The 24,910-nt window shown below is 41.8% G+C and overlaps 1 protein-coding gene across 1 annotated transcript in view; it reads left to right on the top strand.

Moving 5' to 3' along the window:
- LOC139162398 (guanine nucleotide-binding protein G(q) subunit alpha) overlaps positions 1 to 24,910 on the top strand; it is a 156,155-nt gene that overhangs the window by 111,748 nt on the left and 19,497 nt on the right. Inside the window, exons 4-5 of the mRNA XM_070742710.1 lie at positions 19,856 to 19,984; positions 22,470 to 22,599. Of these exons, the coding sequence (XP_070598811.1) occupies positions 19,856 to 19,984; positions 22,470 to 22,599 (259 nt within the window). The remainder of the gene's footprint in view (positions 1 to 19,855; positions 19,985 to 22,469; positions 22,600 to 24,910) is intronic.

Here is a 24,910-nt window from a genome sequence, read left to right as displayed (position 1 = left end):
CGTTTTATATAGCTATAGCACTTAGATATATACTGCTTCGTAGTGCTTTACAGCCCTCTCTAAGCGGTTTACAGAGTGAGCATATTGCCCCCCAAAATCTGGTTCTTCATTTTACCCACCTCAGAAGAATGAAAGACTGAGTCAACCTTGAGCTGGTGAGAATCGAACTGCCGAAGTTCAAGCAGCCGGCAGTCAGCAGAAGTAGCCTGTACTCACATAGTGTGTGTATTTTAACCTATGATTATATAATTTCAAATTTAATTATAATTAGGCTGGTTGTATCCAGAGTTGAGTAGTTTTATCAAGCAGCTTGATGATTGGGTAACAAAAAAGGCTAATATCATAGGAAAGTGCAACCCATTAGTGGTCCTTTTGTATTTTTATATGTGGGTTAATGCATCCAAAAAACAGGAGCATAACTTAGGGTGGCTTTTGATGCACTAAAACCCAGTAATGCATATATTGGCAGGGTCAGATTTCATTAGTTGTTGCATACAGCATACAGCCAAATCTCATAGGGTATGCTGTTCGAAAAAAGCAGGCACTACAACCCAAATGATCCTTCCTGGATCCAGCTAAATGATGTTTTTCAAGGAAGGAATCCAAAATATACCCATCCTGGTGGACCTCATGAAACAAGCAGAAACAGTTGGAGAGAGATGATCCAACAAATAAATCAGCCCTGTACCATTAATGCTATTATTGATAACTGAATCTTGAATCGTAGCCAAAAAAGCCTACAAGAAGCCAATACAGAGCTGACTTGAAAACCAACTATAGTACATGGCAAATGGGAAAGGGATTGAAGCTTCTAAATTTCTTTCATTATGCTACCACAAATGGAAGCCTCAACCAAAGATGATGACTTTCATACTGAGACACACATAGAAAATTATAGACTTCTGTAATTCAGACATGACCTATTTATTTTTGCATAATTTATATTTACAGTAATGCACTGTAATGTTTTTTCCTGGAAATTCTCATTAGTGAAATGATTTTGTATAGTTTTGAAAGATAAGAAGCACAGAAGCACAGAGTCCTTGCTTCTCCTTTATTTATCATATTTTGTTGGGAAATATTGTAGATCTGTCATCATAAAAATATTTTAACCATTTAAGCTCATCATTAATGGTTGGTGGCATACAGCTATCAAAAAGAAATTTGCACATCTTAATATATTTCTATTACAAGCCATATTTTGAAAGTTAATTATAGCTGTAATTTGTTCACTAAAATCTAGATTGGCGGCTGCAGTAATTTTATTGGGTTGCCATAGAGATAGGCCTGAGGTGCTATAGCAAGATAATTTGTGTGGTCAAAATGCAATCATGGCTCTCTGAGACAGTCACAAATTCTAATACAACTAAAAGTTTTAGAGTTTCAATTTTATATTATAATACACTGGCACCGTTAGAATGAGCTAATTCAGTTGACTGGTAAGCAAGCTAGAGTATGATGAGAGGGCCATGTGATGATCTTTCCTATCAATAATTGTGTAGAGAACAGGCTTAAAGAAGTTACCAGTTATCGAGACAAGCCAATTTATCTAAATGCAGAAGAAAGTTTAAAAAAATATATCAGGGAAGGATGGATAGAAAAAGCTTAGAGATATTAAGGATTTTATTACAGAGCATAGCCCATGGGTTGAAATGGAAATACAGTAATACCTCGTCTTACGAACCTAATTGGTTCCAGGGGGAGGTTCGTAAGACGAAGCATTGTTTCCCATAGGAAACAATGTAAAATCAATTAATCCGTGCAACGGAAACCCCCCCCGCAAAAAACCACCGCCGCCCGGCTGTCACCTTTTGAAACAGCCGGGGGGCTTCCCAGCATCCTCCTGAACCCGAACGCCAAATCTGAACTTCCGGGTTCAGTGTTCGGGAGGCTGCCGAGAAGCCCCACCGCCCATCTGTCGTCTTTTAAAACAGCCGGGGGGCTTCTCAGAGGCCTCCCGAATGCCGAACCCGGAAGTTCGGGTTTGGCATTCGGGTTCAGGAGGATGCTTGGAAGCCCCCCGGCTGTTTTAAAAGATGACAGATGGGCGGCGGGGCTTCTTAGCGGCCTCCCGAACCCCCCGCTGGGAAGCCCCCCGGCTGTTTTAAAAGACGACAGATGGGCTGAACTTCCGGGTTCGGCATTCAGGAAGCTGCTGAGAAGTCCCACCGCCCGGCTGTCGTCTTTTAAAACAGCTGGGGGGCTTCTCGGAGGGCTCTCGAATGCCGAATCCGGAAGTTCGGGTTTGGCGTTCGGGTTCAGGAGGACGCTGAGAAGCCCCCCCAGCTGTTTCAAAAAGTGACAGTCGGGCAGCGGGGCTTCGCGGCGGCGGGTTCGTAAGAAGAAAAAAGTTCGTAAGAAGAGGCAAAAAATTTCTGAACCCTGGGTTCGTATCTCGGGTTGTTCGTAAGACGAGGGGTTCGTATCATGAGGTACCACTGTATCATGCTTTTTGGAGAGAGTGCCCTTATGACAAAATTTCCTCTTCCCTCTGGGTAAGTCCAGTTCACTTCTTCATGATCATTTTAGCTAAAAAATGAAAACATGTTTGTTCAGCAGAGGTATGTGCATATAATCTAGAATACTGCATCCAGTTCGGGTCACCACACTACAAACTAGGCGTTGAGATTCTAGAGAAAGTGCAGAGGAGAGTAACCTGGATGATTTAGGGGGCTGGAAAACATATGAAGAGTGGTTAGAAGAACTGGGCATGGCTAGTCTAGTGAAGAGAAGGACCAGGGGAGACGTGAAAGCAGTGTTCCAATACTTGAGGGGCTGTCACAGAGAGAAGAGAGGTTATTTTCCAAGGCACCAGAAAGTCAGACAAGGAATAATGAATGGAAACTGACCATGGAGAGATTCAACCTGGAAATAAGGTGAAAATTTCTAACAGTGAGAGCAATCAACCAGTGGAACAGCTTGCCTTTAGAGGTTAAGAGAGCTTGAACAATTGAGACTTTCAAGAGGAAATTGGACTGCCATTTGTTGGAAATGGTATAGTGGGAAGTTGGACTAGATGACCTATAAGGTCCCTTCCGACTCTTACTCTGTAAACCTAGTGATGAGTTTGCTGTTATATATGTCCTTGACCAATTGATAGACAGATTGATTCATTGAGATGACTGCCCAACTTTCAAAATGGCTGAGTGACTTATAATTATATAGAAGTGTGAGAAAAACAGTTATAGGAACCATCTGGAATCAAATAATGGAATAATAATATAATGAAATAAAGAGAAACAGAATAGCCAAATTGCCACTGTATGCACATTAAAAAAAACCTTTTAATTCTTCATGTGTTCATCTCACAGTCTGGCCTGGTGCCTAGAGGAAGAGCTAGATTTTTAGGGCCTTTACAGAAGGATAAGAAGCACAGGGCTATCTGATCTTTGGAAAGAATCAGATTCCATAAGCTGGGTTTTAGAGCAGAGAAGGCATGCCTCCTAGATACTTCCAGGTGACATGCTTCAAAAAGAGGTTTAAAGATTGCTCACTTTGCTCATTCTCCTGGGACAAGCAGAGGTAGAGTTGCAAGTAATTCAGGCTCCCTAGATCAGTGTTTTTCAACCAGTGTGCCGTGGCACACTAGTGTGCCGTGAGACATGGTCAGATGTGCCGCGAAGAAGGAAGCTCAGGTTCCGGTCTCGCAACTTTTTGCTGAGAGAGAAAGAGAGAGAGAGAGAGAGTGAGAGAAAGAAAGCAGGAGAGAGAAAGAGAGTGTGTGAGAGAGAGAGAGAAAGCAAGAGAAAGAAAAGAGAGAGAAAGCAAGAGTGGGGGAGAAAGAAAGCAAAAGAGAAAGAGAAAGAAAGCAAGAGAGAAAGAAAGCAAGAGAGAGAAAAGGAAAAAAAGGGAGAGAGAGAGAGAGAGAGAGAGAGAAATGAGCAAAAAGGGGAGGAAAAAAAGAGAAATGAGAAAATGATTGAGACAGAGAATGAGAGGAAAGAGAGAGAAACCAAAGAGAGAGAAGTGACTCTTGATTTAAAGCATATGATAAAAAGCACCCAAGGAATAAGAGAAAAACCCCCAGCCCTCACCTGTTTTTGGAAATGGTTCAAGAGTGTGTATACACACACACACACACAAAGGCGGGGGAGACAGGGATGGAAAAAGAGAGGAGAGTGTCTTAGAGTGTCATTTTGTGTCATTTTGGTTGGCGGTGTGCCCCAGAATTTTGTAAATGTAAAAAATGTGCCACGGCTCAAAAAAGGTTGAAAATCGCTGCCCTAGATGATCAGCAACTTGAATCGCACAGACATCCATTGGGAGGCAAAGCAGGTCAAGTGATTTTCAAGAGTACCCATTCTAAAGCATGTTTCAGTAATCCAAATGTGAATTATCAGGGCGAACCAAGTTAGAAATGGCATAATTGACCACATGATGGATCTATTGAAAGAGGCTGTCTTGGCCATTGCTGCTGCCTGGTCTTCAACAAGAGCCAACAGTCCTAAAGCAACACCTAAATTGCATACCAACTCTGACTGGGAAATGCAATTAAATCCAGACTGTAAGAAGAGACTCTCCAGAATTAGGAAACCTCAAACTCCACAGCCATTTGATCATGTATTGAGCGGAAACACTTTTATCTCCACCCCCACAGTCTTCAGTATTGGGAAATAACACGTAGTCATCCTAGGATAGTGATGTGTTTCTAGGGTTTCATCAGTATATTAATGATACCTGACCCCATACCAATGAACGACTTCCAGTGACTTACTATAAATGTTAGATAAGAGTAAAGAAAAAGTAGGTCCTAAGAGATTCCACAAAGAAGGGGTGGATGGACTAGATTCCTTCTTCCCCCACTATTACTGACTAGATCCAATGCACTTCCCACTTCTAATGCTTCAAAATAGTTCAGAAAAATGTCGTAATCAATGATATTAAAAGCATCTTTTTTCTTTTCCCCATTCTAAATTTTTAGTTCTATGATTTAATGGTTTAACTTTAACATAATGAGTCCTTTTTAGCTTATTAAACAGTTTTATGAGCATATGAAATATACGTATAGCAGAGTTTTTCTGTTTCCTTTCTTTTTTAATGAGCTACATTTTAAAACCATTTGTTGTCCTTTTTGTACATATAGTGCACTGTCTTAAGCTCTATATATCTGCATGCCTCAAGAAAAAGACTCAGTTGAACAGATTGGTACCTATTTTTATGTAAAGAATGGTAAATTCCAATTGCAAGTCATTGAGGTAGTAATTATATTCATGCTCACAAGAATAGGTTTGTAGAATGAAGGAGAGCTTGACTGTCAGTAATTTCAAAGGAGCTCAATCTCTGTAATTTAGTTTTCAATATTAAACATAAGAACAAAAGTTGACATACTGTAGTTCCACAATTGTGTAATATGTGCATAACCTAAAAATAGAAATTTGCTAGCATCCATTTTGGCTGTAAGTCTATCCAGATTTTCCTGGGAGTATATATGACTCAGAATAGACAGTTTTCAAAACAGTAAGGCAGTTGCTCAATCTTTGCAATACTACTGGGTACAACCTCTAAAATGCTAAACGAATTTGTGCAGCCTTGTCCCATGAATAAAATCAGTTATTTCATTCAAGTTAGTAGTATATTGCTTCTTGCCAAAATTTAACTGAAAGGTGTGTGATTTCCATTGCATTTTCTTAGCATAGATTTACTTATACCAACCAATCTGCTAGATTTGTCATAGCGAGCTTATTTATCACCACCAAATATACCAATTGAATTGGCACACTTTTCTTTTGATCAGAGTTATACAATTTCATTTGGATAATAACAAATTAATAACTACCAGTATAAATTCATTTGTTATTCAATTGCTAAGTCCTATCTGACTCTTCACAATCCCGTGGACTATAGCACACCAACCCGTCTAACCTGTCTCTCTGAGTCTGCCCAAACTCATGCCCACAGCGTCTGTGATAAGTTCATATATAATTTAAAAAAGTATTTAAAATTTAGAACCTTGAGAAGTATAGAAACACATCTTGGCCTCTAATCTGCCTCTTTATCCCAATTCTTGATTATGCAATGCTCAGTAAAAGGAGAAATTCGTTCACTTCTCTGAAGAATGGAAGGATAGATTGTTTGACTGAGTTAGTATCCTAATCATAGCTAATAAATCAATTACTGTAGAATATATTGTAGATAGAATGGAAACAGGTCCCCCATTTAATTTCAGAGAAAACAAATTCTTCAGTAATTGTATTTGTAAAGTTCATGGAGATATTTGAGAAATGGTATGCACATTGATATTTTAAAATAATATTTGATATTTCCAGGTACTTTAGAAAGACATGGAAAAGGTTGGAAGTTAAGAGTTTGATCTTAGTGAATCTCAGTGGAATTCTTTGTCAAAATAATTTATTTAATATATTATTTCACAATTTAATCCATTTCAGGAAATTAAAATAAAAAATAGTACGTAGTAGCATTGCAGTCAATAGTGAGCCCACTTTCTGTCTTTTCTTTATCATTTATGGGATGATGTCATTGTGTCAATTTCTTTGATTTACCTTATGTTGTTATCACACAAATTATTTCAGTTGCTATGTTGTCACACACTTTATTATTCCATGAGGAATAATGGACTTTCCCTAAATTACGGTAGTCATTAAATCAAGGCTTCCCTATGTAAATAATTCTGTATTCCCATATATAACTATAGTGATACCTCGTCTTACGAACCGCTCATCATACGAACCCTTCAAGATACGAACCTGGGGTTTAAGATTTTTTTGCTTCTTCCAAACTATTTTCACCTTACGAACCCGCTGCCACTGCTGGGATGCCCCGCCTCCGGAGCTTCCGTTGCCAGCAAAGTGCCCGTTTTTGCACTGCTGGGATTCCTCTGAGGCTCCCCTCCATGGGAAACCCCACTTCTGGACTTCCGTTGCCAGCGAAGCGCCTGTTTTTGCGATGGTGGGATTCTCCTGCTGAGATTCCCCTGCAGCATCGCAAAAATGCGGAAGTCCAGAAGTGAGGTTTCCGATGGAAGGGAGCTTCAGGGGAATCCCAGCAATGAAAAACTGGGTGCTTCGGCTGGCAAAAGGGGTGAATTTTGGGCTTGCATGCATTAATTGCTTTTCCATTTATTCCTATGGGAAACATTGTTTCGCCTTACGAACTTTTCACCTTACGAACCTCGTCCTGGAACCAATTAAGTTCGTAAGATAAGGTATCACTGTATTTCTTCCTTTTCTTTTCTTTTTTCCTCACTTAGGTTTATGCTGGGGGGCAGAGTTAGTTTATATCTGGCTGTTTATATTAAATGCTGTGCTGCTTCAGTAAAAATGTAAAAAAGCTCCCATATTTTTTTGTTTTGAAATAATATAAATTTAAAATAATAATAGTGATGGATAAAACCTTTATTTCACTAACTTCACTTCACTAACACTGTTCTACAGAAATTCAAAGGCCTATAGATATACTCCAGATCAGGGGTGAAATGCTCCCAGTTCAGGCATACCGGTAGTAATGCACACCTGTGGTTCGCCAAACCGCCAGCAATGGCTGGCCGGTCATGCCCCTGAACTGGTCCTCCACTAACCTGACCTGCAAGCAGATGTCCTGGGACTGCACATGCAGTAAGACCTGAGTCTGCACTGGAAGAGGGCTGTGGGAGATGCAGTTCGCAAGTGCAGCATCCCCAGGACATCCGCTTGCCATTTCCTGCCTTTTGGGGCCTGGCATACTCTGCTTCCACAGGGCCTTTGGCCCACTGCTGCCACTCTCAGACTCAGCCCCATAGCAGCAGCAGAGCAGCAGAAGGTAAGGCAATGCTGGTGGGGCAGTGTGCTCTTGCCTGGGCTCACTGCCATCCCAGAACTGCACCATGCCGGGGAATTTTTCTGTATGACTGCAGTGGGGGCAGAGCCGCCTATCAAGGCTTTGTTTGAGTGCAGATCAGTGTGGAGTGTGGAGCTTCAAGGCTGGGAAGGGCTCCACATGCTTTCCTGCCTTCCGTGAGGCCAGTTTGCAAAGGCAGGCAAAGCGAAAGGCCATGTGGAAGGCAGGAAAGCATGTTGGTCCAGCGGAGAAGGGAGGTAGCAGTCTACTCCCTTCCCCACCGCCCTGGCATGCTTGGAGGCCTTCCACATGGCCTTCCCAGCTGTCGTCATTGCCCGCTTGCCTTCTGAAGTCAGCATCTAGCCCATGATTGGAAAACTACCACTTCTGGCCAGGCCCGGTGAGTGGGTGGCCCTTGGGGAAGATGTAGCTGCTGCATTGGGGCTAACGGGGGTAGTGGCAGGAGAAGGAAGAAAGCAAAACACGGCTGTGGTACTCCAGGAGGATGGGTGGTGAGGGTCATTCACAGCTGTGTGTTGCCTTCATCGGGGGGGAGGGCCAGGCCTGCGTTTGGAAGCGGCTGACACTCTTGCTGCCCGCTTTCTTCCTTCTCCTGCCACAAAACAAAAGCAACCTGCGGCAGCACTGCTTCTGGAGGGAGGACAATGAGAGTGGGGAGCCCTTCCAAGCACAGGCCTCTCCCTCTCCCCTCCCTGCATGGAGACTGCTGCTACATGGCCACCAGCAACTTCCACGCCGCATTTGTAGTGCCACGGGCAGCTGAATTAACAGGTATGCTGGGGACATCTTGCCTGCAGCCTCTGTGCGATGCGCTTGGCAGCCTGCCACCCCTCTTGCTGCCCTCCTTGGCTGACAGGAGGAGGAGGCAGGTGAGGTGAAAAGCAGGGGGTGCACAAGGCTCATCCACTGAACATGTGGGACACCTGCCCCTGCTCAGACTGCTTCCCGCTGCCATGCAAAGTTTGGCGTGCTAGGCCAGTGGAGGAAGAGGCTCCCGGTGGGTGCCGAGGCAGCAGCGGGTTAGTGCTGCAGCCCTTCCTGCCTGCCTGCTCAGCTGTCTCCCTTACAGCTTGGTGCGCTAAAGCCCAGAGCCTCAACAGGTAAACTGCCACTGCCTCGCGGCGTGGTTCTGGGATGGCAGCAAGCTTCCTTGGCCTCTCCTAAGCAATCTCTATCACCACCTCTGGCTCTCCCAAGCAAGCTCTATGCCATCCCGAAACTGCTGTGACAGAAAACTCCCCCGCGCAAGGTGTGGTTCTGGAATATCAGAGAGCTCAGGCAAACTCTGCTCCCATTGCCACTGGTGCCGGGCATGTCCATACAAGAGAACTACAAAAACCATCTCTGAGGAAGGATGGGATTCATCAGCCCCTCATACATGGATTGGGTCAATTTGGAGCAAGGGGGCTCCAGAGAGACCCCACCCTTACCCCACCATCTTTTCTCTCCCTACAATAAACCTCAAATGGAGGGTTTTTCCCCCTGCAAATCCAGGGAGAACTTCATTTCAATTCTTCTGCTTCCATTTAACCCAGCAGTCAGTGGACGGGGGGGGGGGTACCTTCCATGTCCCCCCATTTATTTGCCCAATTTAACTCTCTTTCCAAAGCTATTCTGGCCTCCTTGATTTGCAGGCTGCAGAGTCACAGCACGATGCAGCCTCCGTGTTCACCAAGTGTTTTTCCAGGCTGTTTAATATTGCATGTTGTGTTTTGCTGGGGTGGGGGGGGAGTTTGGGATGGGTGAGTGGGAAAACAACAATCTGTATCTTTTCTGTGCCAGATTTGAACTTGTTTGTGTTGCAATAAAACTCTGGAAAATAGATAGATGATGGATGGATGGATGGATGGATGGATGGATGGATGGATGGATGGATGGATGGATAGGTAGATAGGTAGATGCAGAGATAGATAGATAGATAGATAGATAGATAGATAGATAGATAGATAGATAGATAGATAGATATAGATTAGATAGATGTATAATTGATAGATATATAATGATAGATATATAAGGAAGTGAAAGAAGGGGAGGAAAGAAAGAAAAGAAAACTTATGACTACAATTGAGCCCAACATTTTGATTGCTAAGCAAGAGCATTGTTAAGTGAGTTTCACCACATTTTACAACAGGGGTCGACAAAGTTGTTCAGAATCTAGGAGCCAGCCAAAAAATTTAGGAGCCAGAATTTTTTTTAAGCAAACTTGGTTTTTTGCCGAGTCTCCACCTGACATCGCTTTCACCCCCTCTGTCTCCTCCTTCCTCTCTCATCTCTTTCCTTCCTCTCCCTCCCTTTCTCTCTTTCCTTTCTCTCCCTTTCTGTCTATCCTTTCTATCTCTCACCCCTTCTCCCTCTTTCATTCCCTTTCTCTCCCTCCCTTTCTCTCTCATTCCTTTCTCTCCCTCTTTCCTTCCTATCTCTCTTTCTTTTTCTCCCTCCTTCATATCTTCTTTCTCTCCCCCTTCCTCCCTCTTTCCTTTCTACTTCTTACTCTTTCTTTCTCTCCCTCCTTCATTCAATTTTCTCTCCCTCCCTTTCTCTCCCTTTCTCTCTCTTTCCTTTCTCTCCCTCCCTTTCTCTTCCTTTTTCTCTATCCTTTCTACTTCTTACTCTTTCTTTCTCTCCCTCCTTCATTCAATTTTCTCTCCCCCCCCTTCCTCCCTCTTTCCTTTCTCCCCCTCCCTTTCTCTTCCTTTTTCTCTATCCTTTCTGCTTCTTACTCTTTCTTTCTCTCCCTCCTTCATTCAATTTTCTCTCCCTCCCTTACTCTCTCTTTCCTTTCTCTCCCTCCCTTGTTCTCCCCTGGGGCTGCCTGTGCCTGCCCTGCACCACCCAACACGGACGGACAGCCCCCGGTCGTCGGTTCGTCGCCCCCCACCCCCCCACGGAGGGAGATCAGGCTGGCGAGGGCGGTAGAACTACGTCACCAGCCACTGGAGGGAGATCGGGCTGGCGGGGGCGGCGAATCCACCTCCCCAGCCGCGCGGAGGGAAATCCGGTAGGCGGGCGGGTGGCCGCGGCTCCCTGCGCGCCCCTGGAAAAGCGTACAGGGAACGGTGCCCGGGGCCGCTTTAGCCGCCCCCCCCTCCCCCCGCCATCTCCCCGCGACTGCCTGTGCCGCTGCAGCCGCGGCCCCCCCCCCCCCCCGCTCCCACCGCCAGGAGTATAAATCCTTCGCTCCCACCGCCAGTGCCCTCCCGCCGGGCAACCAAAGGACACTTGCCGTGCCGGTGCCTCCGACCTTCAGCAGGGCGGGCGCTGCCGTGCCGGTGCCTCCGACCTCCCGGTTCCTGCTCGATGCCGCGGTTTCTGGCACTATCCTGCTGGGCCCCAAAGAAGGAAGGCGGGAAAAAGGCGCGAAGAATGGAGGTCTCCTTCCTGCCTGCCTTCTTTGGGACCCAGCAGGAGAGCGCCAGAAACCGCGGCATCGGGCAGGAGCGGAGAGGTCAGAGGCACCGCAGCGCCCTTCTAGGCGCCAGACAACATTTTCTAGGCGCCACTGGCGACCAGGCGCCTGGGTTTGTCGAACCTTGTTTTACAAGTTAGCCACAGCCTCCCAATCACCTGACCCCCAAACCATGCCCACCAGACATCAAGCCACGCGCCTAGAACCATTAGGGGAAATTTTCACATTTCACCCCTGCTCCGGATGCCATGATGAACCAATCACAGCACTAGTGGAGTTAGCCATTTCTTAGAATTCCCTCTGCCCTTGTTATTCTTGAGCAAATTTATTACCGCCTTATTTAGACAAAGTGGCAATGAGGGTTGACATTGGTCTCACTTTTCTTGCAGTAGCCTGGTCAGCCTTAAACAATGATAACTTGTTATTATCTGCCACTTGCTTGCAGCTACCTGGAATGTAATCCACAGCTTGAGAACTTCTTAAATAAGGCAATAAAGTAATCATTTTGCTAAAATACTTTAAAAGCAGGACAAGACTATCCAATTGCAAGAAAGCATTCATGTCTGCAAAAGCAATAATTATCTTAAATTGGGACAAAGCAAATTAGGTTCTTGATCCAGAACCCTGATTTTTATCAATTGAATGTAGGTATATGGCTCTTTAATAGTGAAGATTAATATTCATGAATCCAGTTTCAGTTTAGATAAATAAATATTTTAATGCAAAAGTTAAATTATTGTAAAGATCTGCTAATTTGAGAAGATGCATTGACTTACCAGTAGGTCGGTGTGTTCTCTCTCTGTCTTTGTATTTCTTTCTCTTTTCTCACCTAGATTAGAATTGAAATTTAGCAGTTAGACTTATGCCCATATACATTAGTTTCCTGAGGATAAATATAGCTCCCTGTGATTTCATTTAACAGGGAGAAGACTGTATTATGTGTCACCCTCCTTGGCAGCTGAATTTGTATTGAGGATGGAGATCAATCTCGGCATCAGTTACAAAAATAACATAATTGATGTAGTTATGATGAGCCGGAAGCATATTTTTAGTCGACTCATCTCAAGTGAATAATTGGATACTGTTGATCTATTCCAGCTTGGTCCACCTGAATCCGTAATAAAACAGGCTCAGGAAAGTGAAGCTGGTGTCGTGTATCAGACATCCATAGCAAAAGGGAGCACTGTTCCAATATGACATGTCAAAGAAAAAGGACAAGATACACTTAGTAGATCAGTTTCTAATACAAAATACAAAAATTCTGTGGAAAAATTACACAAATCATTACAGTAAAACTTTGGTGGTCAGCCAAATGGATCTTCATTTATGGACATTTAAGTTTAGATTTATGCTTAGTAACCATTTCATTTAAAATCTCAGTTTTGCCAGTATATAACTTAGTTACTTTGTCCTCTGGGTACTTTGTCATGCATGGCTGTTTGTATAATTATTTTGCAGTGTACCATATTTTTTGGAATATAAGACACACCGGAGTATAAGACATACCTAGATTTTAGAAGTGGAAAACAAGGAAAAAAGTATTCTGAACCAAATGGTGTAATAATATATTATTTAATAAAATACCAGTGTAGCGGAATACATTTTAATAACATGTATACTTTCTACAACCATATACACTTTTTACAAACTTCGAACTTGATAGCTTTAAGATTTGTGGACTTCAATTCCCAGAATCTCTCCTCCAATCATGCTAGCTCAGGAATGGGAGTTGAAGTCCACAAATCTTAAACTTTCCAGGTTTGAAGACCCTTGCACACCTAACTAGGGGTCTTCAAACTTGCCAGCTTTAAGACTAGTAGACTTCAACTCCCAGAATTCTTCCGCTAGTCATGCTCCATGGAGACAGCCCTGTTTCTGCAAATAAAATGGGCCGGTTTTTGCCTGCTTTTTCACAAAAATGGCATTTTTGCCTTCCCCTGGTCCCCAGACTCTTTGCCAAAGAATGGGTGTGAAAAAAAAGGGTGAGAAATGGTGTATTTTTTTTGCAAAAATTGGGGTATTTTTTGCCAGCACCCAGGCTCTCTGCAGGCTTCCCAGACCCTCTGTCCAAAAATGGGATGCAAGGGTGGAGCTTTGGGACAGCAAAAATGGCTGTTTTTGGTGTATAAGATGCACCGACATTTTCACCGTCTTTTAGGAGGGGAAAGGTGCATCTTATATTCCAAAAAATATGGTAATTTCTCCTATTCCTGTTTTATGTACATGAGATAGAAAGATTTTATATCAGAACTGATGGAATGGGAAGAATAGTGTTGTATGTGATTGGCACATTTTTATTACTTCCTATGTTGTACCGTGTTTCCCCGAAAGTAAGACAGTGTCTTACTTTCTTTTTACCCCCAAAAGCCCCACTACGTCTTTCTTTCGGGGTATGTCTTACATTGGAAAAAAATTGAAAGGGTCGCGTTCCCGAAGGCATCTCCCCAGAGTCCAGAAGGGCAGCCGCGGGACAGGAGCCTCGTGAGCCCTTTTCCAAGTTCAACCTCAGGGCTCCAAGCGGCGTGCACGCGTGGAGCCGCAGACGCGTGTCGGGGAAGCGTGTGTCTGGAGGGGAGGAGCCGCTCTGCGCAGTTGGGCAGCCCCACCTGCCTGCCGGAAAGGAGGTGGGCGAAGGAGGGTGCAGCTCCGGCCGCTCGCCTCAGAGCCGGTCGGCCTCGCCGGCCGCTTGCAGCCGAGCCTCGGCAGGACTCGGTTGCTGGGACGAGCGCCTTCGCTGCAAGCCGCCGCCCGCTCAGCTCGCTTCGGACCAGCGCTGTCCTTCGCTTTGCCAAGCCGGGGAAGAGACGGTGGCGCCGCGGCGAGGCGAAGGGCGCGCGGGGAGCTTGGAAGCGACGTCATCGGGCTCCCCCCCCAGCAATACCCCCGTGTTTCGCCGAAAGTAAGACATATGTCTTACTTTTGGGGTACGGCTTATATTAGCCAACCCCCCCGAAACCCCCGATACGTCTTACAATCGGGGGTGTCTTACTATCGGGGAAACAGGGTATGTTATGTCTATAATTTAATATGTGAGAAATATATCACTATAGTAGGTATTTGTAAGATACTAAGAGTCAAAATTGCTTCCATATGTCCTTTCCTGCAGTATAGATTCTATTATTCGTTTGTTTCACTTGTTTTTGTATTTAATATTTTTGTATTTAATGTTTGCAACAATCAATCTCACCTTTGTTTCATTCCTACAAGGTAGACCAATCAGGGAACTGATTTCACAGGAAGACTAGAACTATACTTTGTTGAAACAGACTATAGCAGTGATGGCGAACCTATGGCATGCGTGCCACAGGTGGCACATGGAGCTGTAGCAGTGGGCACAAAGGGCGTTGCCTTATGTCAGCTTCAGCATGCATACTAGCCAGCTGATTTTTGGCCTTGGAGAAGGCCATTTGACCCTCTGGAGGCTTCATGAAGCTCTAGAGCAGTGTTTCCCAACCTTGGCAACTTGAAGATACTTGGACTTCAACTCCCAGAATTCCCCAGCCAGTGAATGCTGGCTGGGGAATTCTGGGAATTGAAGTCCAGCTATCTTCAAGTTGCCAAGGTTGGGAAACACTACTCTAGAGTGTGAAAAACTGCTCAACGGACAAACTGGAAGTTTGGAAAAATGGACTTCCAATTTGCTCGTTGTGCTGTTTTTCGCACTCTGGGCTTCAGGAAGCTTCCCTGAAGCCTCCAGGGTGCAAAAAACAGCACAACGGGCAAACCGGAAGTCTGTTTTTCTGAACTTCTGGTTTACCTGTTTGGCCATTTTTTCATCGTCCAAGGCTTCAGTGAGGCCTGTGCACATGTGCAGGGCCGGGCCTGTGTGTTCATGTGCAGGGTGCAGTATGGGGGAGAGGGAATGGGTGTGGGCACATGTATGTGTGCTAGCATGTGCACACACACCCTTTTGGCAAACAAACCAAAAAAGGTTCGCCATCACTGGACTATAGCAATAGCTCTTAGACTTATATACCACTTCATAATGGTTTACGGCACTCTCTGAGTGGTTTATAATGTTAGCATACAGATAGTCCTTGACTAACTACCACAATTGAGTCCAAAATTTCTGTTGCTGAGGCAGTTGTCAAGTGAATCTCGTTCTTCCAACACTTGTTAAATTAGTGACATAGTTGTTAAGTGAATTTGGCTTCTCAATTGACTTTGCTTGTCAGGAGATCACAAAAGGGGATCATGTGACCCCAGGACATTGCAACCGTCATAAATATGAATCAGTTGCCAAGTGTCTGAATTTAGATCACATGACTAGTGGACATGCTGCAATCACAGTGTGAAAAAACGGTGATAAATCACTTTTTTCAGCGATGATGTAACTCCGAACAGTTCACTTAATGAACTGTTGTAAATCGAGGACTACCTATATGGTCTCCAACAATATGGGTCCTCATTCTACCAACCTTGACCTGATGAGAATCACACTGCTGCCAGCCTGCAGTCAGCACAATTAGTCTGCAATACTGCATTTTAGCCACTGTGCCACCACGGCTCTTTTCTACAGCACTATAATAGTATCTCAACCTTGCAAAAATCCCTGTGATTTCCATTCCTTCGTTCATATCTAATATTGCTGGGAAAGCCAGTATCAGTATTTTTTTTTCTTTTAATGTTTTCCTGCCTCCCCAGGCTTAGTACAAATTTCTGCAATGCTCGTCTTAACAGCTTCTGGATAACGTCTCCATTTTCACATTCTTTATACCCTGTGACCCTAGGCAACTCAAAACACAAAACATAGAATATCGTAAAAATTTGCGCTTGTAGCCAAGCTCCTAACCAAAGATCCATATATGTTGTGCTCTACTAAGATACCTAAGGAATATGAGATCACTAGAGGGAACAAAAAAACATGGTATCATTATAATGAAAATAGCTTCAATTCAGTCCGTCAAATCTTTATTATGACTCTAAGGCCAGTAGTCAGATAAAACCAGCCAGACGAGATGAGAGAAGAGAAGAGACTGGCCAAGTGTGATTGGACACCAAAGGAATTTGTCTCTGGTGCATAAGCTCTCAGCAAAGTTATATAATCATAAGGAGAAGATATAGAAAAGATGAGAAGGCTAATAGTAAAGCAGCCATACAATGAGGGTGAATATCCATACACATAAGACATTATTGTGGTAATTAGATGTTTGGCAGAGTGGTGGCACGAGGCAAAAAACTATCTTTGCGTCTAGTTGTTTTGCCATGCAATGCCCTATAGCAGCGTACTGAATTGCATTGGAACAATTGATGTCCAGGATGTGAGAGTATGTAGATATTTTCTCAGCCCCTTTTCTGACCTGTGCAATATGCTGGTCTTAAGTGGAAGGCAGGCTAATTGCAGTTGTTTTTTCTGCAGTCCTAACTATCCTTTGAAGTCTGTACCTGTCCTGTTTGGTTGCTGTACCAAACCAGACAGTTATAGAAATACAAATTATAGACTCAATAATTCCTCTATAAAGCTGTACCAATAGCACTCTTGACCTGGACTTTCTGAGTTGATTCAGGAAGAACATTTTTTGTTGTGCCTTTTTAATGATGGTTCCAGTGAAGGGCTACCAAAATTTTAGCTACCACACTGGGTGTGGCTTATGCAGGACGCCCTGCATTTTCTTTCAACATCTTTCTGTGCAAATTGGGTGCTCTGGGGTGGAGCTCCATTTTCGGCTGCCCCACTGCAATCCCCCCCCCACTGTCCAGGCAGTAGCCCACCCCTGGATGGTTCTACTGTTAGGTGTCCATTTTAAATCCTGGGAGATCATAAAACCCAGAAAGTTGAAGGTCTCAACTGTTGACATTGTGATGTCTAATATTGTAAGAGGTGGTTAAATAGGAGGGGTCCTCCTAAAATCCACTTTCATCTCTACAAGTTTAAGTGTATTTAGCTCCAGATTGTTCCAGCTGCACCACAGGATCAACCTCCCATCTGTATGCAAATTCATCACTTGTTTCGAATGAGAGCAATCACTGTTGTATCATCTGAAAACGTCAGTACTTTAACCAAGGGATCCAACCGAGATGCAGTCATTGGCATAGAGAGAAGACTAATGGTGATAGCACACAGTCTTGGGTACTTGATGTGATTTTACCTATCTTCACCTGCTGCTTTCTATCTGTCACAAAGCTTATTAGATGCAGATAAAGGTAGAGACATGAGGTTCACAAACAAAAAATCATTTTTAATTATCTATTTTCAAATGCAAGTGAAGAAACCTGGAAAGATATAGCCAAATAATGAAACAGCATGGGATAAGCAACAAATGGAAATCACGCTTTCTACCAGGAAATTTCTGCAGTATAGGATACATTAAAGCCAACTAGAATTCCAACTAGACAGCCACGAAGAACACTATGGCTAAATAATTCTACTGACCACCTTTCTGAGAAGGACATACAGTATGTGGGAGAGTAATTTTATAGTATCCCAATATAACAGGAAGGGTCTGTGCATCAAATGGAGTGAAATGGAATGCCATGCAAACTTTCAGGATTGAGAGGAGAGATAGGAAGCTGTCACTTACTCACTTGGAAAGACCCCTTGTGTTGCAAAACTGGGAAGCACATTTTGTTTTGAAAGTCACTGTCCCAAATACACTGCTTAAGGATACCGGTACATCCAGTATTTGGGAAGCCTAATCTTTCAGTTTTTGAAAGAATACATCTTTCCTTAAGAGTCTTAAGGACTAAAGCTTGCCAATATTTTTTTAACCAAGTTGATTTAAAATGCTTTCTAAGAATCAGAGGGAGCAGGCCCATGAGAAAGAAATTAACACTAGCCAAAAGTTTAAAAGATAATTCAAAGTCTAGCTTTCACAGAGACACCATGCCTTTGTTTAAATGTAGAGCAGCATTTTTAATTCATCACGGGGCTGAAAGGATATCTCTAATAAGAGCAAATGGCTTCACGAATGTTGAGATTGGTTTAACTGCAATACAGATTTGGATAGTATAAAAAAACAGAGTTGATTTTGACTACAAGCTGCTTAAGATCAAGTGGTCTCCTTTTCAAATGGAAAAAATAACAGGATAGAATAGCTGAGATGCTATTCTAAATGCTGTTGTTTTGTCAAATAAGTGATCTGTGGAGAGGCAGGTAAAATAAGATCATAGTTTCTTAAAATGCTATTGAAAATGAAATGACACTATATAGAATAGCATGGAATTTGGGGAGAAATTTGTATCACTTAATTACAGTTATGTGATCATTTGTCCTACTACATTTGCATTTTGTCAGTTGATGGTGAACCTTCTCAAGAAGCGTAATTAACTTAAATTGCAATGTTGTATCGATGAACCTGTTTTAACAATAACTAAATTTATTCGTTAATGCCACTGCTACCCTGTTTCCCCAAAAATAAGACGTGCCCCGAAAGTAAGGCATGTCAGAGATTTTTCAGAATTTGCTAATATAAGGCACCCCCCGAAAATAAGGCGTAGTCAAGTTTACATGTGGTACCATTCAAAGCTCTTCATAGCGGTACCGTAATAATGTGGCGTCCCCTGCGGGCCCCTTCCATCGCTTTGTACCGTCCAGTACAGCAGACACAGTCTGCTGCTGTCTCACTGCCATTACAGTCTCCACTACAGTGCATAGACTGTAGTTCCTCTGATGGCCGGAAGCTGCAATAGCGGGAGTACAGCAAGACCTCACCTATCGCTGGTGTTATGTTCCAGACCCGGCCGCGATAGGTGAAATCCGTGATGGGGAATTTATCGACTGATAGTACTTATTTAAGTATTTATATTGTCATTGTTTGGTAAGTTTTCATTGTTTTAAGTGTTTATAAACCCTTCCCACACAGTATTTATTTTAGATACAGTATTTAAATACAGTATTTACAATTTTAGATATATATTTTTTGAAAAACCTGCCGGTCGAGTTCGGCGGGCTGTTTAAATCTGCCAATCGACTTCCTCAGAAACCCGCGAACCAGCGAAGATCCGCGAATGATTTTTCTCATTAATATTTCTTGAAAACCCACGATGAAGTGAAGCCGCAGTAGGTGAAGCGCGGTATAGCGAGGGTCTACTGTATACTGTTGTACCATATAAGTGCCATCGTTTGTGTGGGTGGGTGCCATACTGACAGGTTCTGTACCGTAATCAGTGTACCGTACGGTACACTTTCTTTGGGGCTGTCAGCTTTTCTGCCTGTGAATTTGTCTTATTTGAGAAATATAAGGCACCCCCCAAAAAATAAGACGTAGCACAACCTTTTGAGCAAAAATTAATATAAGACAGTGTCTTATTTTTGGAGAAACGCGGTAGGTATATATTTATAGAAAAAGACTTCTGTGTTTAAGGCAGAACTTCACTCTGTAGTGAACAACTATTCTATATTGAATTCAGCACTTTGATCCAATTCACTTCACATGTTTGATTTTGAATCTTACCAATCCACATCTCTTTCCCATTGAAATAATAATTTGTACAAGACTGACAGCACAGGTTAACACTTTTTAAATTGTCGCCCTTGATACTTCGAACATTCTGGAGATTATACATTGTAAAAGTTACCAAATCTGTACAGACTTTTTAAAAATTCTTCTATAAAATAATTTTTTCCAAGTGTGCTTTTGTTTTTTTACCTTCATATAATTCCTCCTATCAGTTGCGCATTATCTTTCATTCTTGATGTTTCTCTTCTATCTATAGTTACCTTAACGATTTGGACCGCATAGCAAGCCTTGGATATCTACCCACTCAACAAGATGTTCTTAGAGTTCGAGTTCCAACTACAGGAATCATTGAATACCCATTTGACTTGCAAAGTGTTATTTTCAGGTAGATAAAAGGTTTTTTTTATTTTTAATCTTTAAAGTACTACTTCAGAAGAGTTTGTTTTCGGGGAGTGGGTTTCCTACCAGGATCATAAAAATATATTTTAGTAATTTTACCAACAGAAAATGCTATTTTGGAAATGTATTATTTTCTCCCACTCCCTTTCTTTTCTTTTGGGTTAGTAGTAGCAATTCAGGCAAAACAATCAATCTCTGAGATGTTTATTGCTTAAACCCCTATTTTACACTGATCAAAAATAGAGAATGCTAAACAACATACTGTGTTGTCATAAACAACATGCTTTTGTGAGTGTTAAGATATGAATTTAGTTTATAAATTGCAGACAAATCATATTTTGTATATTTATAAATAAAATCCACCATTTCTAATAAATATACTGTAACTGTTAATTCTGCTTCATCTTGTGTAAAGAACATAAATTGGAAAATAATATAAATGGCTTTATAAGAATTCCACTATTTTATTATTCTGTCATTATACATACAAGATTACTACTATTACAGTTACTCTGGAAAATATTGGACCTTTGTTCATATCGAACAAAAAAAATTCCTTTTCAATTTTAATAATTACATTCATTTTTAACATGAGTTTAACTTTAAGATTTAAGATTTAATTGGATTTGTGTGCCGCCCCTCTCCGAGGACTCGGGGCGGCTCACAACATGTACAGAAAAACAAGAAACAGTAATAACAATCCATTTAATAATACATTAAAAAACAATCTTTAAAATTCTAATTTAAAAAAACCCTATCAATACTATTCATTCAACAATCAAACTAAAGCATTCATTTGTCAGGGGAAAAGATCTAAGGAACCCAGGCCTGGTGACAAAGATGACCTTTTAAACTCTTTCAGAAGGTGAGGAGGGTGGGGGCAGTACGAATCTCTGGGGGGAGTTGATTCCAGAGGGCCGGTCCCCCCACAGAGAAGGCTCTTCCCCTAGTTTCCACCAGCCAACATTGCTTGGTTGACAGGACCCTAATGAGACCAACTCTGTGGGACCTCACCGGTCGCTGGGATTCGTGCGGCAGAAGGCAGTCTCGAAGATAATCTGGTCCTATGCCATATAGGGCTTTATAGGTCATAACCAACATTTTGAATTGTGTCCGGAAACAGATCGGTAGCCAATGTTTAACTTGTATAATGGTAGTGGCTATATCAACTTCTGTTCATTTGTAGATTTGTTGAAATTCATTTGTAGATTTGTTGAAATTCATTTGTAGATTTGTTGAAATTCATTTGTAGATTTGTTGAAATACGAAGTTTGACAAATGGCACATTTTCTATATGCATATTCTAAAGAGCCTTTTTTGAAGTTTTGTATTTTGATTCTCATTAACATTAATCCTGAGTCCTCTTGTTAGTAAACAAGAGAGTCCTCTTGTTAGTAAATATGTTATTTGGCTTTAGTAGTCTATATGTCCTTTAAAGTTGGAAATAATTTGGAAGATTATTTCCAACTTTAAAGCATCTCTCAGGGAATCATGTAAGGAAAACAAAAATTTCTACCTTCAGAGAACTATTAAGTGCAAATCCCTAGGGATCCCACAGTCCAGGAGGAAAAACATTAAATGGATTTGAGAAATAGCCCATCGATATTTACTCCCAAGTTACCAAGTATAAATGCCTTACAATGGTAGGCTTGTGGCAGTTTAACATTTGAAGTTTAAATTTGTTCTGGGATTATTTTATTTAATTGGATTTGTATGCCACCCCTCTCTGAGGACTCTGGCGGCTCACAGCATATACAAAAACAGAACAATAATATAAATCCAATTAATACTACATTTAAAAACAACCATTAAATTCAATCAAAAGAAAGTAAAACCTATCAAACCAATCATTCAACACTCATACTTAAAACATTCATTGATCAGGGGGAAGATCTAAAAGTCTCAAGCCTGGTGGCAAAGATGAGTATTTAAGCTCTTTTGGAAGGCAAGGAGGGTGGGGGCAGTGCGAATCTCTGGGGGAAGCTGATTATGGTTCTGAATCCTGTTCAGGAATATTAAGTTGTTGCTGGGTTGGTTTCTACATTATTACATATCTCATTTATCTGGATGTCCCTTCAAAGCAGAATAGCAGTAGCACCTAGAGTTATATACAACTCCATAGTGCTTTACAGCACTTTCTGAATAGTTTACAACATTAGCATATTGCCCCAAACAATCTGGGTCCTCATTTTACTAACCTTGGAAGGATGGGAGGCTGAGTCAACTTGAGCTGGTCAGGATTAAACTCCTGGCAGTAGGCAAAGTTAGCCTGCAATATTGCCTTCTAATCACTGTACCACCAGAATGTATGTCTACTTTCAATGTAAACCTTTGAAGAAAGCTGAAATGTAAATGTATTCACTCTATTGTCATGATCCCTGAGACATAGTATATAAATAATACAATAATGAAAGCATATCCCTAACATTTGTACATTGTTTTGATTTCTATGAATTTTGCTCCTATTCCAGAATGGTGGATGTGGGGGGACAGCGATCGGAACGAAGAAAATGGATACACTGTTTTGAAAATGTCACCTCCATTATGTTTCTAGTAGCTCTTAGCGAATATGATCAAGTACTTGTGGAGTCAGACAATGAGGTAGGCCATCATAAAATGTCCTTGAGAAGTGTATTTCTAATTAAGGCAATAGTTGCTTTCCCAAAAATCATATAATTTTGTGATAGTGTTCTGTGACTGACCAGGAATTATTTTTTCTGTGATTTGATACTGGTTTTTAAATACTGTGCTCAGAGACATTGGTCCACATGGTTCCGCTTCAGTGTTTCTGGACATTAACTAATATATCTTCAGAGAGGGGTGGCATACAAATCTAATAAATTATTATTATTATTATTATTATTATTATTATTATTATTATCTTAATCTCTAAAATTGGAAATTCTGCTTCTCCAAAATTATATTTTTCTTTGTAACTCATACGCATGGTATGTTTGTGTGTATGTTTGGTTTTCTAATAAGGGTTTTTAGTTGTTTTAGATTGTTACATGCTGTTTTTATCATTGTTGTTAGCTGCCCCGAGTCTATGGAGAGGGGCGGCATACAAATCCAATAAATAATAATAATAACTCATAAGGCTCCTCTAGAGTCTAGTCAGTGTAGAGACATTAATTTATAAACATTAATATAAATTAATGTTAATTGATGTTTTTAGGTCCGAGGTAACTAATCAATTATGGTGTTTTCCCCCAAAATAAGACCCTGGTTTATATTTTTTGGAAGCCTAAAATAAGTGCTTGGCCTTATTTTGGGGGAGGTCGTATTATTTTGGAGTACGTGGAGCAAGACGGGGCTCCTCTTTCCATCTTTCCTGATTTCAAGCTCTGTCTCCCTAACCCTAACCAGAGGAAATGGCAGGGACCAGCTGCACATACAGTTAAATATTTTTGTGGAGGGCTTATTTTTGTGGAAGGGTTTATTTTCAGGAGATGTCTTATTTTCAGGGAAATGGGTATAAACAAAATTATGTTGACATTATTTCAACTAGTGAAGTTCTAAGCCGAATAACCCCAAATTAATCAATATCTATTATATGATTTAACGCGACGTGGTGGCCCAGTAGCTAAGAGACTGAGCTTGTCAATCACAAAGGTTGGCAGGTTGCCAGTTTAAATCCCTAGTGCCATATAATGGAGTGAGCTCCCATTACTTGTCCCAGCTTCTGCCAACCTAGCAGTTTGAAAGCATGTAAAAATGCAAGTAGAAAAATAGGGACCAGCGTTCTGTGCTCCTTTGGCATTTAGTCATGGTGGCCACATGAAATGAGCACCGCCCTCTAGAGGCGAGAACAACTAGCACTTATGTGATCTATACTTAGAATCCGTTCATAAAGGCCATTCTTAAGTCTAGTGGAACTCTGAGCTCTCTTCTCCATTTCTGTGTTCTTCCTAAGTACTGTATTCTCAGTTGGTTTTCCTCTCATTCTCTCCTCTTCTCCTGCCTTGAGTGGCAAAAGAACGAATGAGGAGAGAAGGGGAAATTGGTTCGTTTCCCTTCAGTTCTCTGATCCCACAAAATGATCACTCTCTGGCCTCAGAGAACTGATAGCAGAAGCCCTTGTTCCTCTCCTCTCACTTCTCAGTGAGCAATCCCAGAGAAGAGCAGATGGGGGCAGCATTGGGCAGTTGTTCTACAAATGGTAATTGGTAGTGAAGGAGGTGCTCCCCACCACACCATACCCTCTTATTATATGTGGTCTGTGTGTATTTTTCTGAATTAGCATAGTGTTTTTCTCCCAGCTCCCACGTGGAATAATGGCACTTTAATAATGCTTCTGTATGGAAGAACTACACTCCACAAGCCCCTTTTCCTTGTGTTTTGCCCTTTGCTTTGGCAAGTGCTAACTGAAAAGGTCAAAGGTCTTGTTATATTCTTCATTCTCTTCATAGCTGGGTAAAATATGCCTCTACTAATCCTTCAAGCCTGAATAATTATGTAGACTTTATTGTTAATGCCATTAAAAGTAAACAGAAACATGCATACAATTCAAAGTTGGAATTTTATTAACTTTCCTTCCTAGGCAGATTAAATATATCTTATATGTTCAAATTCAGTAATTTGGAAGAAGACTAGCTTGTATTTATGAAAATGTTTTTCAGAACCTGGGAATGAAAACACCTGGACACTTAACATTAAGGCAGTGAAAATTCTGGATTTAGTTTGGAAGAGGTGCTTCTAAATAGGATATAATCTGAATGTATCACCTATCATTAAAGCAGAATTTTGCTCTCCAGTTTCTGCAGGGAGGCTGTCACTAATGTTGCAACATCCTGCAAATAATAGCAATTGTTGTAAGAAGTTCTTGTGTTGATACTCTTGCCTATTTCAAAGCACGTCTTCTGTATCAGATCTGGAGCACTTCAGAGCCCTAGTATTTACATTTCTCATCAGT

This window comes from Erythrolamprus reginae, chromosome 2, assembly GCF_031021105.1.
Source record: "Erythrolamprus reginae isolate rEryReg1 chromosome 2, rEryReg1.hap1, whole genome shotgun sequence".
Taxonomy (NCBI): Eukaryota; Metazoa; Chordata; class Lepidosauria; order Squamata; family Dipsadidae; genus Erythrolamprus; species Erythrolamprus reginae.
This window is presented reverse-complemented; position numbering and strand designations above follow the sequence as displayed.